Source organism: Contarinia nasturtii, unplaced genomic scaffold (assembly GCF_009176525.2).
Source record: "Contarinia nasturtii isolate CC-2019 unplaced genomic scaffold, AAFC_CNas_1.1 Cnas_scaffold_1371, whole genome shotgun sequence".
Lineage (NCBI taxonomy): Eukaryota > Metazoa > Arthropoda > Insecta > Diptera > Cecidomyiidae > Contarinia > Contarinia nasturtii.
The window spans coordinates 2049001-2064732 of NW_022198708.1; the positions used below are offsets into that span (position 1 = coordinate 2049001).

A 15732-nucleotide genomic window follows, 5' to 3' on the forward strand; every position below is an offset into this window, starting at 1 on the left:
GCCATAAAAAAGATTACTTGTAGTTATTGCATTCAAAATTATATTCAGAGCTAATTTTGCGAATAACTACATTTTATTGTTGAATCCGAATTTTGATCAACAACATTCTTACTCAGTATTTTGTAGTTTATTAACAATGCTATATAAATTCTCTACCGAACAAAACAATTGACAACTGTTTTATTGTGAAAATATACAAAGAAGGGTCGAGCTACTGTATAAACAGTTTTTTTTAAGTTGTAAAGAGTTGTACAGGAGATGTGACTGTATATAGAAAAAAAAATAGCGATATAATAAAATCGCGAATAGCAATCGAGATAATGTGCCAATGTGCACGGTGAAATATGGTGTAGTCGGAAATAATGTTTGCTAATTTCATGTGTTGAAATGCAATGTATGTCGTGTAATCGCAATATTGAAAATCGGAATCAAATGAATTGAGCACAATCTCTGTGAAATGAATTGTAACAAATTAATGAAATAAAATGAAGACTTACCCAGCCTTTCGAACAGCACCGGTACAATTAAATGAAGCGGCTGCCGTTCCTGTTGCTTTTGCCTTGTATGGTGATGCCATGACACTTTCGCCGTCATCTTCATCGGATACAGCAGTTGTTAAGCTCATACGATCATCATCAGAAATCTAGAGAGAGAGAGAGAATAACACCACACAAAGCAGAAAGAAGATGTTAGCAACGTTATTGAATAGAGCAACATAAAAATATAGATAATATATATAAAAAAAAGAGAACATAACACATCAAGAATAAATGGGACAAGCAGCTAAAATGTCTCTATTAAATTATTATAGGGAAAATGTTTTACAATATTGTTATATGGAATAAATAGAAGAAACATCGACTGTGAAATTGCACTTTTTCTGCATTGAAATATAATAACAACATACATAGTCACATTCATATTCCATGCACACACACACATTGTTCATACTATCATTTTATCTATCGCATTCGCATCAATTGCGACAGAAAAAAAAGTATGCGGCAAAAGAAGGTGGAAAAATAGAGAACATTGTAATAGAACATCCGTAATAGAACATGTTGCCCGACTTCGTCTTCTGAATCTAAATCGGTTTGATGATAGTCTATTGCAAAATTAATACGTTTGAGTGTGATTTTGTATTGTACGTTTCCAAATCAAATTCCAGGTGAAAGTGTTGTTGTGTGCATGCATGCACATCTATATTCATGCTCTATAATATATTTCAAGTCATATTTTGTTTCGTCGCCTATTTATTTATTTTTCGTTGCATTTATCGTCAAGAATATGGTGCCATCCACTGCTTCGCATATCAAGTAATATGTTTAAGATTTTCTGCCATTATTATTGTAATCCACCTTCAGGATGAGCAATAAAATCAGTAGCAATTTCTTGTGCCCCTTCTTCACAATGATATTTACACACTACACAGTACGTGTCTGTATACCGAACCTATTTTCTAGCTGGATTATAGCATAAGTAAAACAGAACATCTACATCAAAAATCATTTGTGAAATGGAAAAACATCCGATATATTGAATAAAAAATAAACGTAAATCAATACCGTATAAAATGGTATCATCACTCAGTTTGAATTACATAAATAGACCCTAGCTAGAGTTTTCTAAGAAACGCACTCAATGATGAAAAGAAAAAAACATAATTCAAACTTAATCTAATAGAGAAATGTGCAAACGGGTCGAAAGAACGAGGGTGCGTCCATATTCAACTTCGGTATTCACTTTGTTTTTTTTTTTTTTAATTTTATAAATGCATTTCGGTGGCCTTTGTGATTCTGTCGTCCTATTGGGTCTCTTTGCACATTAAAAATAATAAAATATTAAATCATCGAAGCCTCCCATCTGTTGATATTTAAGATTTATAAATGATGATAACGAAAGAAAATATTAAAATTACAATAAATCCGAATAGATTTTACCATGGTTAGTCGAATCAATTGATGATATAAATTTGAATATTTTTTTATTGTTTAAAACTTCTTCTAGAAACTGTCATAGAAAAACATTCTTCGTCTTAAATACCTGAATATCAAATTATCTTTCATTTTTGTTCTCATTTTCAAAACAATACAAAAAAGAAACAACGGTACGCGGATGAACGTAGAGTCAAATTTAAATTCAAAACATAAGTATGAACATAATGTAAATCTCGTTAGGATATATAACATATATCTGCGTGGCAAACATTATAAGGTAACATGACGATGAGCATGCTCGTTTTTTTTTTCATTTAAATATGTAATGTAAATGGCGGCTTTTTTCGTTCTTTCATTTTCTTCTTGTCGCTCGATTCGATTAACTCGAGTGATAACGATAACTGATTTCATTATCATATGCGCACTCAATGCGCATATAATCATTCTGCATAAGCGATTTTCTCTCGATTTACCTTGAATAAACAGTGATAAAAAATCACACACACACGCGACGAAAAGAGCGATTCACCGAATGTTCAGTGTTGTTAAGTGATTGCTCTGACTTTGCCATTCTGCAAATAACATTGGTACTCTCGCACACACCTCAAAAGACATACAAATCGATGCAAAATTGCTCTCTTGTACCGTGATTCAAATGAACGACAGTGTGTAAGCAAGAGTGAGAGAAAAATCGTGAGATAAAGCATTTGGCACGACTCTAGTCTATATATGAACATTTATGATAAAACTTTACAGTTACGCATGAAATGTAAATGTTTGCACTTAGCAAGGTAAAGTTTACATCGTCATTTACCCACATTAAAATTCAGAAAATTATAGGATTGTATCTTAAGTAAGTTTTCAACGTTGAAAATTCGGTGGAAAAATAGTTTCATTTTTACATGTGTGCACATTCGTGTCGTACGTACGAGTTGCTATTTTTTGTTGATTTTGAGGTGAACTTGATTATTGCTATCAAAGTAATAAGTTCAGATAGAGAAGGATGAGAAGATTTGATAAAGATTCATATATTTGAAATTGAATTCATTTATTCAACTAGATGATTTTCATACATTCGATAGAATATTGACGGTTTTCATTCAATTCGATCAAGGTGCGTTCAGTACATATTTCATTTGTGAAGCAAAGCATAGTATGGTTTCGTTTTGACTTTTGTACAAACTCTTTGACAAAATACCGAGATGTATTGTTGAATGGTGTTTCTTATTTTTATTCGCAACTGCGCACTCATTTGATGGAATGTGTATTAACACACATTTCTGTATAGATCGACAACAAGCGATTTTCCAAAACGGAACAAAAAAGGGGACGCTGAATATGAAAAGAAACGTAAGAAACATTGCAAATGGGTTTGACATACAAAAAGAAAAGAACCAGTCACCGAATGAAAGGAACACACAAAGTTTCTGCGGTGTTCTACTTAAATGTGAATGCTTTTAAATCTTGCTATTGGATGCGAGAGAAATAGAGAAGACGAAAGACACACTTGTACAAATGCCAAACATATATACATGTGCATACACGCACATACCACAACACTTAATGCAGTTTCAAAGTCAGATTACGATTGAATTCGAGCCCCAGTGCTGTTGCATAAATCTTTCTTGGATCCACCATTATTTTTCCATTTCTTTTCTAGTTGTTGTCGTTGTAGTTTTCTTTTCTCCAACCCTCATTTACTCCTCTTGTTCAAACACACGCAGCCTTCTATACATATGGAGGCTAAATTGTACATTTATATTTAAACGATGCACAGACAATCCAAGTGTTAGTGCAAACATTTCATCGTAGAGCACGAAGTCACACTCAAATAACTCGACACGGCAACTTTGAAACTTATTTTCCAAAGTATACCGTGATGGTGCTGCTTTTTTTTGTATCTCTATTCTCTATAGATAGATTTATAGCTAGTAAAATGTAGTGGCAGCAAATGCATGAGCAAATGACAGTTCAACATTTGCATTTATTTCCAGTTAAATAACATTTTCACATTTTCATTTCATTCTTGAAGTATCGAAGGTGTTTGGATTGGATTTTTGTTTGTACTTCAATGTGACTTGTGTATTGTTCGTATCGCTGTTATCATTTTCCTTTTCGTGGTACCTTGAACACAAGTATTTGCATTGATTTGAATATTCCAAGTGAATGAAACATTAATTATTTTCGCATCGAGAGGCAGCGAGAAACAGATAGAAGGAGAGAGAGGGAATAAGAGCGAAAGAAACATATATGTTTATTAAGAGAATGAAAAAAAAGGGTTGAGAGCTAGCAAGAGAGATAACAGTAGTGAAACGCTTTTTAATTGTCAAACTTTACTTCAATTCTATCGAAAACAATGTCTGCTTTTTATTATATTACCAAATTATAAAATTATAATTATCGATTGAATGGCACCATCATTTTCATGAAAATTGATGCTATTGTATCTAATTCAATACTATTTTATCATGGACGTGCAGGAGAATATCATAATTACTTTTATGGTTTTCAATAAACGTCAATTTGACCACGTTGCATTTATTCTTAAACTTTTCGTTATTATCAAGCAATTATGGTATGTTCAGTAATTTTATCTTATACATTGGCCATTGACTGAATAGCATTGCTGGAGAAAAACTCAAAAAAAACGTAATTGGGTTTTTGAATTGGCAGTCATTGCCTGCATACTTTTAATATTTTGTGTTTCGATCAGATTTTTTTTTTTTTTTCAATTCTTTCCAATTTTCAATTTTTTGCAAAGGTCACAACCTTTTTTCGGGGACTTGAGCAGAAACAAGTTATTGTGTTTGAGAACGATTTGTCAGTGAAGTTCTTCGGGGGCAAACCGAAATTAATTTTATGTGATTGTCGTTTGCCAAAACACATCAACCCATCCCGCAAATTGTTCAATCAATAGCTGAACTCGTTTTCGACATTTCCATTGCCGATGGGCCCATTGCTGATTTTCATTCGGTTGAAATCTCTTTTTTTCCATTCAAATTATATATGAAATCCACAAAAATATACCTGAACGGAAATATTCGTATGTATTAATACTCGTAATATTCAATTTCAACAAAAAATTAATCAAAAATGGTCGACAGTATCATCGTTCTTGTAATGTTAAATGTTCGGACGAAAAATGAGTTGATTCGTTGAAGTTTTTAAGTGATTTGAGTTATATACGCAAATGCTAAACGCAGTTTAAAACTCATAAGTTCTATGTGTATGAATGCTTTGTGCTATTTTTCGATTAGAATATTATTATTCACAGACTTTGATTACAGATAAACGAGAGCTCAAATCATCCTGACATTTTTTCGTCGTTCAGAACATAAAATAGATGCAAAATCCAAAGTAACTGTCTATCTTTTTGTAAAATTTTTTTTTTCTTCTCAATCGCTAAATTAGCATAAATTGAAAACGTCCCATGCTTGTTACAATCTAGGGATGGAATTCGTTGGTTTTTTTCATTGTCAGTTTTAAGTACGATCTACATTTATTTTTGAATGCGTGAATGCGAGATAAAGAAAAATGTAAATTAATTCAATGTTGGTTCCTGTTCTTGACGCATATAGATTTTTCTCTTTTTTTGGCTCTCTATTAAACGGGTTCGTATTTCAAGTGATATCACTGAATTTAATTTTCAAAAAGTTTGCTTTAATGCATACGAATTTTAAAGCGACCATTTTTCCATTGTAACTCATAATCCGCGTAACTTTTACTGCGAGGCATTCTACAGCAGAATTTCAAAAAAATCAATTGGATGAAATGAAGCATGAATATGTGTTCTTTAGATTAAACCGAGTGGATAATATGAGAGTGATTGTTTCTCCCCTTTTTTATACTCTTTTTTTTTGGTTCAAGCTAAACGATATAAAGAATTTGCAAACAATTAAAAAAATCCGTGATTTGAATTAGTAAAATCCCATAATTCCGTCCGAATTTCGGATCTATTTTTCGTACAGGTCAGTAAAAATATATTTAAAACGAATGTCATTATAACAAAAGCGAGTGAATAAAAAATATACACATTTGGTTAAAATGGTTTTCTTTTTGTTTGTTTGTTTTGAAGATGAATAGTGAGTTGGAAAAGAACACAAAGAAAAATCGGTTTCGTGATTACCTTACGCAAAAATCGTTCGTTACAGATTTTGGCTGTGCCGCGCCAATGTCTGTGACGATAACGTGAATTTCCTAATTTAAGTGTTCCCCTTAATTGAGCCGCTTCGTGTACAACGCGACTTATTGTTTTCAAACGAATTCGATCACATAAATAGAGAGGTTTTAGCAAGCGTCCCCGTTCCGGTTCCGATTCGGCACCAGATCGAACAGTTTCATCATCTTCGTCGACCCATGCACTTAATACACCCTCAACAAAATTATACAGCAATTGAATGTTGTCTTGCATTGTTGATGGTTTCTCGGACGGAGTTTTTTGAAATGGTTCAATCAATTTACGATTTTGGCACACTTCGCGCAATAGATTCTCGCCAAAATGTACAGTCTTATGGCGTCGACGACGCGAATTCAATGATGCGGCTGATGCGGATTTTACCAATTTTCCGCCATTTGAACCGTTACGCGATCGATGTGCACGAGGAAATGACGATGAATCATGCTCGTTACGATGTGCACTTACACATTTTGGCAGTGAATTGTGCTTATCTGCAAACGGTACGTATATCAATTAGATTCCATTTCGCTCTGCCAAAGACATAACTGTTTGAGCACAACAATGGGATTTTCGCCAACGAAACTTGAACGGAAATTAAGTTGTTTGTAGTTTTTGTTTTGTTTTCTTCCGTGTGCGTTTTTTTTTTTTCTTCATTGTTTTCACTTGACATGCACACCATTGTTATGCTCAAATAGGATGACTTCAATGCGAATGTGAATTTATTTGACTTACAATTACAGGCATTGTTTGATCGGTGACACACACACTTTGTATCCATGCATTCAGGGAATGATTGAAGTTGAAAGCATTCGCTTGTGCATTTTGGTTCAGCGCATCGTGTTAAAGATGAACAGCGTCTGGTGTTGTAGCAATCGTTCAATCGACAATTGGGATTTGTGCAAATTGGCAACAATGTGCACATCGGATCCATGCATTTGGTTATCGATGAACTGTGCGACGATTCTCGTTCAACTGACGATTGTTTATGTTGATGCGACATATCCGATACGGTGGCCGATCGTTGTGTATGATTACGGCGTGGCCGTTCTTTATTTATCGATCGTTGTTCGCTGACGGCATTTTGATCAATGCTCGTTGAAGGCGCTTTGTAAATATATTGATATTTTTCACGTTTAGATTGGTATTTTGATGTCATTTGTTCGGATGCTGGAGTGACTACTTCACTCGCTGAATGGCGGAGCCGCCGATGGTGTCTCGGTCGTTCGTGGCGATGTTCAGCATTTCTAATCGACTTAAAATTATTTGATATGTCAAAATTACTACTTGCTGCTATATCTAGTCTATTACGGTCGGTGTCGGCTGGTCGACCCGATGTTGCCGTTGGTGCGTACGTCAACCAATCTGGTGCTTGATTACCACCAGCACACTTATTTGGATCGGTGTGCCCAAATGAATGGCGTTTTCGCGGCACGGCATATTGCTCGTTTTTCGCAGTCTTAAGATTTTTCTCATCTTTGGCCGATGATGATACTTGAACATTTTTACCGGTGTGTTGCGATTTGATCCATTCGATAATGTTTTCCATATTATTTTGCAATTGTGCATAATCATTTGGTCCAGAATCTTGGCGCTGTAATGGCCGTTTTTGCTGTAGTATTTGCAGCAATTCATTTTTCAATGCTTCACTTATTCGAATCTCTTGCTTTTTATCACCTTTGTGTGGTAAATTCAATATCCAATCCGTTGAATCGCTTTTTTGCGTTATTAATTCACTTGGTCCGGACGAATGTCGTTGGTGTATGGCATTTTTATTACCGCTAAATTCTGATTCGCGATCGAAACCGCCAACCGAACGTGATGAATGTCGCTGACGTTGTGTGCGATCAAATTGCGTTTCATTTCCGGCATCGATTTTAATTGGTGCATTGATGTAGTCAATGTCGCTGCTTTTTGATCGAGACGATGTTCGTGGTGGTGGCTGAGGTTTTTCTGGTTGTGGTTGTGAAAATTGTCGTGTCAAATTTTTTTTGCGATCAATCAATTCATGTTGTTGTTGATCGTGTGCAGTGGCAGCCGAAACATGATCATTAGCTGTTAATGGCACTTTGCGGATTATTTCATATAATTTTCCATTGAAGTCATGATAAAATTTTTCATATCCTGCAATTGCACAATTATGAATCGTATCAGTGATGACAGTTAATTTTTGTATGTACTCTCTCTTGTGCCAACCAAATTGTATGGGCTGAAAAAAAATGTGTACCGACTACCTTTCAACAAGAGAAAAAATGTATCCCCTCGGTTCTTGAAATGTTATCGTCACACTGTTTTTTTTTTTTCATTTTCATTTCGTTTGGCACAAAGAGTGAATCTATCGAGACACACAGAAAGAAAAAATATGTATGTACTCACTGAAATTTTGTTCGCTGATTTGTTGCATTTTCATGGTTTTATCTTCAGGCGCCGCCTTTTCCAGCGGTAGTAGCCGATCCAGAGAACCATGTTGTTGCTTCTTCAACAATGCACTTGGTCTGTAGGTTGATTGCTGTTGAAGCGCTTCAATGCGGCATGGTGCTGCTGCATTGCATATGCAAACTTTTTTTCGACTACCACTGCTACCGACATCTTTTACCGAAGCCGTTGTCGATGATCCTGTAACGGGTGTTATTTGCACTATGACGCAACAACAATGCAATCGTAATGCGTTTTTGTCGACAGTGGTTGCAGAATTATCGGTATCCGACTGTGACGCTGCCAGAATGAAAAGCCAACGAGACTTTTCGTTCTGAACGAGTTTATTTTAAATTCGCCAAGAAATTCTATGCGCTGACAACGTGGACACTTATTCATGCCACTTTCTATTTCAATTGCCAGTTTGATTTCGGTTCTAATCACATAGTGGCTTGTAAGCGGCAATGTCACGCTCAGATATTATTCGTTCTTTGTTTTATAATACACACGATACTCTCACGACTTTACAACACTCACATACAAAAATAATACGTGTACAGTAGTATAGACACAGCCACAGTCACTGATACACAAGCGCGCAATCAATGATTCTATATATGTCGACTTTTACAAGAAACAAGCATCAAACACTCGGTTCAGTTTGGTTTGGTTTGCTTAATACAGGAGAGCTTTTGATACCGAACAATCACGAAACCAACTTATTTCGTACGTTGTACGTCAATCAATCTCGCCAAAATACACGAATCCCAAATAAACGGCTTTGCGTCGTTGTTGTGCCTGTCAGAACGATGTGCTGGTGCTCTCTTTTAAATTGTTCAACATTTGTCTTATGCCATACATGAATATATTTGATGAACATAAATTATATAACTGCAGCTGGTGGCCAATGAAAATGTTGCATCAATTGATGATGTTGATATTTTCAGTGTAACTGCTGTTGTTTCGATAGTTTAGCACTTGGATTATGATTCAAACGTTGAATTTATTTATTTGACTTTTTTTTTGTTCTTATTCTTTAATTTCTTGTGAATTATGCACATAAAAACACAGCTTAATTAAAAATTGTTTTCTCGATCAATTTGCTCCGGATACGCTGTTGCATTACAATCGTTACACATTGGATTGTAATACGTGTATTGTATTGTATTGTATTTTATGTATGTATAAACATTTGTTTTTAATGACGAGCTTTTTATTTAATTTTCAAAATATACAACGTTTTTTTAAATGTCTTTGCTAAAATATCTAAGTTTTAAAAGTGTATAGTGTATTTTGATATGAGATACAAAAGAAAAACGATGAAATAACAACAACAAAAATTCAGTCAAATCACGAGTGCTTAAATTTATTAAAAGTCATCAACAGTGAACGCCAAACGCAGAACACATTTTGTACGATGACAACACGAATACAATGACAACGGCACCGAAGACGACAAGTGAACAAGAACAAGAACGATTACAATGTAATTTGTAATGTAGACACAACTTATGTTATATGGTCACACTGACACTTGATTCTTCATAAAAATTATTATTCGTATTTATTGTTTATGTTTTTCTTCTACTTCTACTACTTCTTCTTCTTCGTCGTCGTCGTTGTCGTCGTATTCTTTTTATTAATTTGGAACGCACTTGAATCAGTTTGTTTCACAAAAATATTGTTTGATTTGGAAAAATGTACATTTTCATACGAGATTTTGTTCGTGTCATTTAAGAACCGAGAAAAAATAATGTAATAATATTCACTGGTTACATTGACGAGAGAGAAAATACAACAAGAAAAGAAAAAAACGTTCAGAAAATCGTAAGATTTTGATTCAGTGTTCGTTTTGCGGCCTATTTTCCTGTAATCAGAATTGTTGGTGTCTCTTCATTCGCCTCTAATTACAATAATTTGATGCAATTTATGTTTTGTGTTTTGATTTTTGTGAGCTTTTCACATAGACGTCGTCGTAATTTTTCGATTCGTTTTTGTTTTTTAAAATGTGTGTAATTGAAACTATTCTTTCTCGTGTATGTATATATTCTGTGAAAAAGGCTACATCATTCACGCTCGAATCGTATTTTAAAATTAATATGTTAGTCGTTTATTATTATTATTTAGTTTGTTTGTTTGCTCGTTTGTTTGATTTTTTAATTCGTATTTTATCGTTTTTTTTTTATTCTTTAAAAACGTGTGTCTATTTTTGCACCACACCGCACGACGTTCTCGATAAAACTGAAATTGGGTTTTTTTTAGTTATCTTGAACGCCCATATTCCATCGTCAGTAGTATCAAGGCCTTTTGTGACGGAATTTCATGCGATGAGAAATATGCTCCAGTTCGATTTGAGACACTGAGAAAATGAGCGCGATAGAAAGAGAGCTCCAGCATATACAGTTTGAATGAGATGATACATAAATTGAACGCATCAAATAAGGACAATGCTGAAACCACTAGAATTTCATCCGAATGGCAATGAATGAGACAAACGAAGTGCTCTCCATTGAGAGCATGCAACAGAGAAAGAGGTCGAGAGAGTGACAGATACACACACATCCACACATACAGTGAAAAGAGCGAGCGCCGTGTGTGTGTATGTGAGAGAACGATTGGTACTATTATGAGAACAATTTGCCATCGAAAATGTGCAGAAATATAGAAGGATGGAGAAATCATACGTGTTGTGTGGAAAATATCTTCCAATATTCACCACTACACAAATCCCGTCTGAGCACGCTTACAAATTTATGTCAAAACCTTTTTTTTGTGTTGCGTTGACTGTGTTTTCGTGCGTATAGCATCTATACAATGAAACCACATCGTTATCTGATATACATTCGCCTTGCACATGCCGTCATAGCAAACGAGAGTATGCAAAAAGCTTGTCAGACAGCAATAACAACAACATCAGCACCAAAATAACCAAAAGTTGAATTATTTGCAATACTGCTACTATACAATGTTTCTATCATTCCACGCAGGTAAGCGTTTTTATTGCTTGATTTTTGCAATAGATTTATTATTTTCCACTCTCAATTATGTTTTCGCCAATAAACCAACCATTTTCCTGACCATTGTACAATAAAATTTACATACATCGAATATCAAATGGTTTCTGCTCCATTAGGCTGGTTGGCGCGATATGCTTTTGATATCCGCAGAGCCAAAATTTTCACGAGAGAACGAGATAGAAAGAATTGGAAAAAGATGGGGAGCATGGATGTTAGTAAGATAGCTCACGATCGACGCGAAATTTGCACGAATGTGTAAAAGTGGGAGAAAACTATTCACCATCGTCAATATAAAAAGCTCAAATGTTTTATGCGCAAATGCGGCTCATCTCACGTAAATGAATATTAACACACATACACGAAAATTGAGAGAGAGAGAAACATTTGAATGCTGTACTCATTATCTCAATTGCTACACAACACAACATTTTTGTTGCGAATTCATGGAGCGCGCACACACACACAGTGGCATTGAGATGGAAAATGACGTGGTTTGTGTATGTATCAAAAGTAAATATATCCTTTTCTCTCCCTCTGCCTCACCGAAAAGGCCAACAATTTTTGCAAGCCGTACCGAAAGAGCGAACAAACCATTCGAACGAGAGAGAGACGCAGTTTCTATACTTTTTGTTGCTTGAATATGAGAGCTTCAGCGCAACACAGAGATATGGGGAGCAGAAGTAGAGAAAAAAAAATCGTGGTTACAATAAATGCTGCGCGTTACATGCTACTAATAACACCAACACCATTGAAGCAAAACGAAAATGAGATGAGCACAAAAATATGGTAGCACTTCAGATTGTACGCATATAATGGTGAACTAATCAGCTTGGGGTTTACATGCTGTGCGAAAAATACACATACATCTAATGCATACACATAATTATAGTCTCTATTTGCTTCACGCTATTATTACAATTTAATTGCTGTCCACTTATTTGAACAAACTGAATCTCGACGACAGTTTTGTTTGTTAAGCTCATGAAAATTGACCAAAGCTGTCAAATATACATATATATATGTGTGTGATGAGATTTATAGGGTTAGGTTATTCAATTTTGTATTACTGTTTCAGATATCAAATATAATGAGAAACGTGTTTTTGTTTTGGCATCAAAAGTGATTTTGGTACGGCGCCAACAAAAACACCATCTCAAAACATATTTTTGCTGGTAAAAAAGGTATCAAACCATGACAACGCGAGAGAACACCTTAATCGTACGAATATAGATTAAACGTTATGCAACACTTGCGCATTGTATTCTATATCAAACAACAAACAATTAATGCAACGAAAGCCATAAACGGTGAAACAAATCATTATGTTGATTTGATGTGAACAGAGCACGAAATAAAAATGAGGAACAAAAAAGCAGTGTTACAATCTACATTTATCGTTCGTTGGCATTTATGTCTGTTGCGGTGTTCAGTACGCGCCATTCACATGCATGTGCAATGGATGAATGGCGAACGACGACATCGACGATGTCAGCTAACATATCATGTCTGCACATATTCCTAAATGCATGGGAAACTATTATGGAAACATCAAAAATTGATACACTTGTACGTTTTTATCTGAAAAATAAACAATGATAAAGTAGCTTGTGCTTTTACCATTGCGCCAATAAAATGGTTACAAACTGAAAATAAATACAGTGCGCGAAAAAAAATGGAAACTCAAATGACTTCAAGGCATACAATATCGAACCGAATATCGAATTCGTCAAATTAAAGAAAAGACAACGTTTATTTAAAATTGTATTTGATTTACATGGGTTTTTTTTTTCAATTTTTTTACAAAACAACAGACATGTTACTGTCGAATTCAAATTTATTTTGACAATTGGAATCGGCAAATGAGTGTGCTGACAAATCAATCTGTTGATATCATATTTGTGTGAAGGGGACCTCTATTCTTGGTATGCCTTCAAGTCGATTCATCACATGGCATTTGTTCTAATATCAATTATATTATATCCATATTCTTTTTACTCTCTTTTCACTTCTGATTTAGTTCAGCACGCAATTTTTATTACTGATCTGGTTTTCTTCTCCATGGATTATCCAGTTCTTAATACAAGCATACACGTGCGCACAACCATGCATACAATGGAAAAGATTTGTAGCACACGGACGTATGATGAGCATCGAACAATGATGGAAAAAATGAAAACGTACACACACACACACGGCAACATGAGTTTTATATGTATAGTATACCAAGAATGACGTAAATAAATCTAAAACGTAGACGCCTGCGAGGCCAAATGTTCCAAATATTCTTAGCTTAGTTTGGTACATACATGGGCACGGAAAAAATTTAAGGGGGAGAGGTCCATCAGCCAACCAAAAACCCTAGCAAATCGAAAGAATTTTTCTCTCGAAATACCTTAGCAAAACGGGATTTTCGCGAAAAACCCTAGCAATTTTAAAGATTTCCTTCCATTTCTGAAATTGATTAGCAAAAAAGAGGTCTTCACTTTCCAGTGAAAATCCCTAGCAAATCGGAAGATTCCTCTGCTGCCGTCGGGGGGCTTAAGAGAGGGGCTATCCGGGCTTACACCCCCTGTGTCCATGTATGGTTTGGTATGTCTAACGTATATTTTCCGCCTACATTGTGTGTGTGTGTGTGTGTGTGTGTGTGTTTTGGTGTGCGCTCTTTTTCTCCACTCAAAATCAAAACCGACGATCTGTGTTAATACATATATTTGTATCACCTACAGCCAACAGCCATCAGCGTCGTGGTATGGCAGTGAAATTAAACGTAATTGAACAAGTAAGTGAAAGAGAACATCATCATCGATCGAATAAAATCTGTTGCTAGGTTACCTTCGCTGTAACGTGCTACAGGGCAAGAAAGAGAGACAACAGGATAACTACATATGTACCGAAAAGAATGAGAGTGTTGGTCCACTTGAAATAAGCGCGTATAGTATTGTATAGATGGCAGCCGTTACACCAAAACACAAAAACAAATACAATACAAATTTCGCGTGACATTTACAGTACGAAACATGAAATTTTCTCAACTCCATGAGCTAGACGGACATATATGGAAAGCGCCTGTCAAGTTCCCTCTCTCTCTCTCATATTCAATGCATAGTCTCACAGTCAAGTATTCTGGCTTCGATTCGTTGGTTGCCTTTTGTTGTCTTTCTCTTTCATTAAGCCATCCAGTACGACATGAATCCCGTTGAGTTATTGTTACACTTATCACCACAGTTCGTCGACATACGCTGTTCGCACGCATATAGTCGAACGATGCTCTCTACATGCCAAAAATTCAATCTATATTTTTTTTGCTCCCGCATTCGTACGAATACAAAAAAAAAAAAAAAACGAAGTAGAAGTGATAAAAGCGCTCAACAGAAAAAATGGTACAAGTTTGACTAAGTTTGGTCTAAGTTTAATTCATATTTGTTCAGCATCAAAAAATTCAATACTTTTGTATTGCTATGCAGAATATAGTCATCAGTTAAATGATGAGAGAACACTGTAACTGGGATTGCGAAATTGAAATCGTCAAACCATTTTTTTTCTTTGATCTTTTTAGCTTTTGGCTATGTACAGGATATATCATCTCATCGAAATTGCTACAGTTAAACGTCTATATTCTATTTGAATCTCATATTTTCGTTTACGACATTTTCATGAATCATGATAGCATTTCAACATTAATTTGAAGGCTATTCCGTCAAATATGTGTATGTGCAATGTTTGATTTATGATTTTCACTCTCTTATGGTTCGTCTTTTTTTTTCTACCTCTCGCACCTCATCATTGAATTGGTAAAATATATTTCAATTCATAGAACAACAAAAGGCATGTGTTTTCAATATTTGTTTGCCTATTTAAATATCGAGCGATACGCCGTTTTGTTGGTGTTGTTTTTTTTGTTCGTTTATGTGTGTGCATTCTGTGCCCGGGAAAAATCTACTCATATTAATGCTCTACTTTCAAATATTTGCTGGCATTTTTAATATGTTGAAAGATGAATATGTGGTCATTCCTTTTGAATATATGTATATATGTATAGTTGAGTATTTGCCACAGGCTGAGCATTTCTTTTATGCTCTGGTATTCTTTGTTGTTGGTGAATACGATGATGCCACAATATCTTCGATACTATACTCTAAAGTATAAGCGACAGTCCACAGACACAGAATGTTAGTGGGAGGGAGAGAGA

General features: G+C 35.1%; 1 protein-coding gene across 18 annotated transcripts in view; it reads right to left on the bottom strand.

Moving 5' to 3' along the window:
• The window catches only part of LOC116345653, a 112248-nt gene that overhangs the window by 53625 nt on the left and 42891 nt on the right, over positions 1 to 15732 (bottom strand). For 16 of the 18 annotated variants that reach the window (XM_031775206.1, XM_031775221.1, XM_031775210.1 and 13 more), the window contains one exon: positions 498 to 643. In XM_031775206.1, coding sequence (XP_031631066.1) covers positions 498 to 643 — 146 coding nt within the window. Of the gene's footprint in view, positions 1 to 497; positions 644 to 6063; positions 6606 to 6846; positions 8236 to 8487; positions 10086 to 15732 lie in introns of those variants that run through there. The other 2 variants (XM_031775217.1, XM_031775216.1) reach the window with 2 other exon arrangements.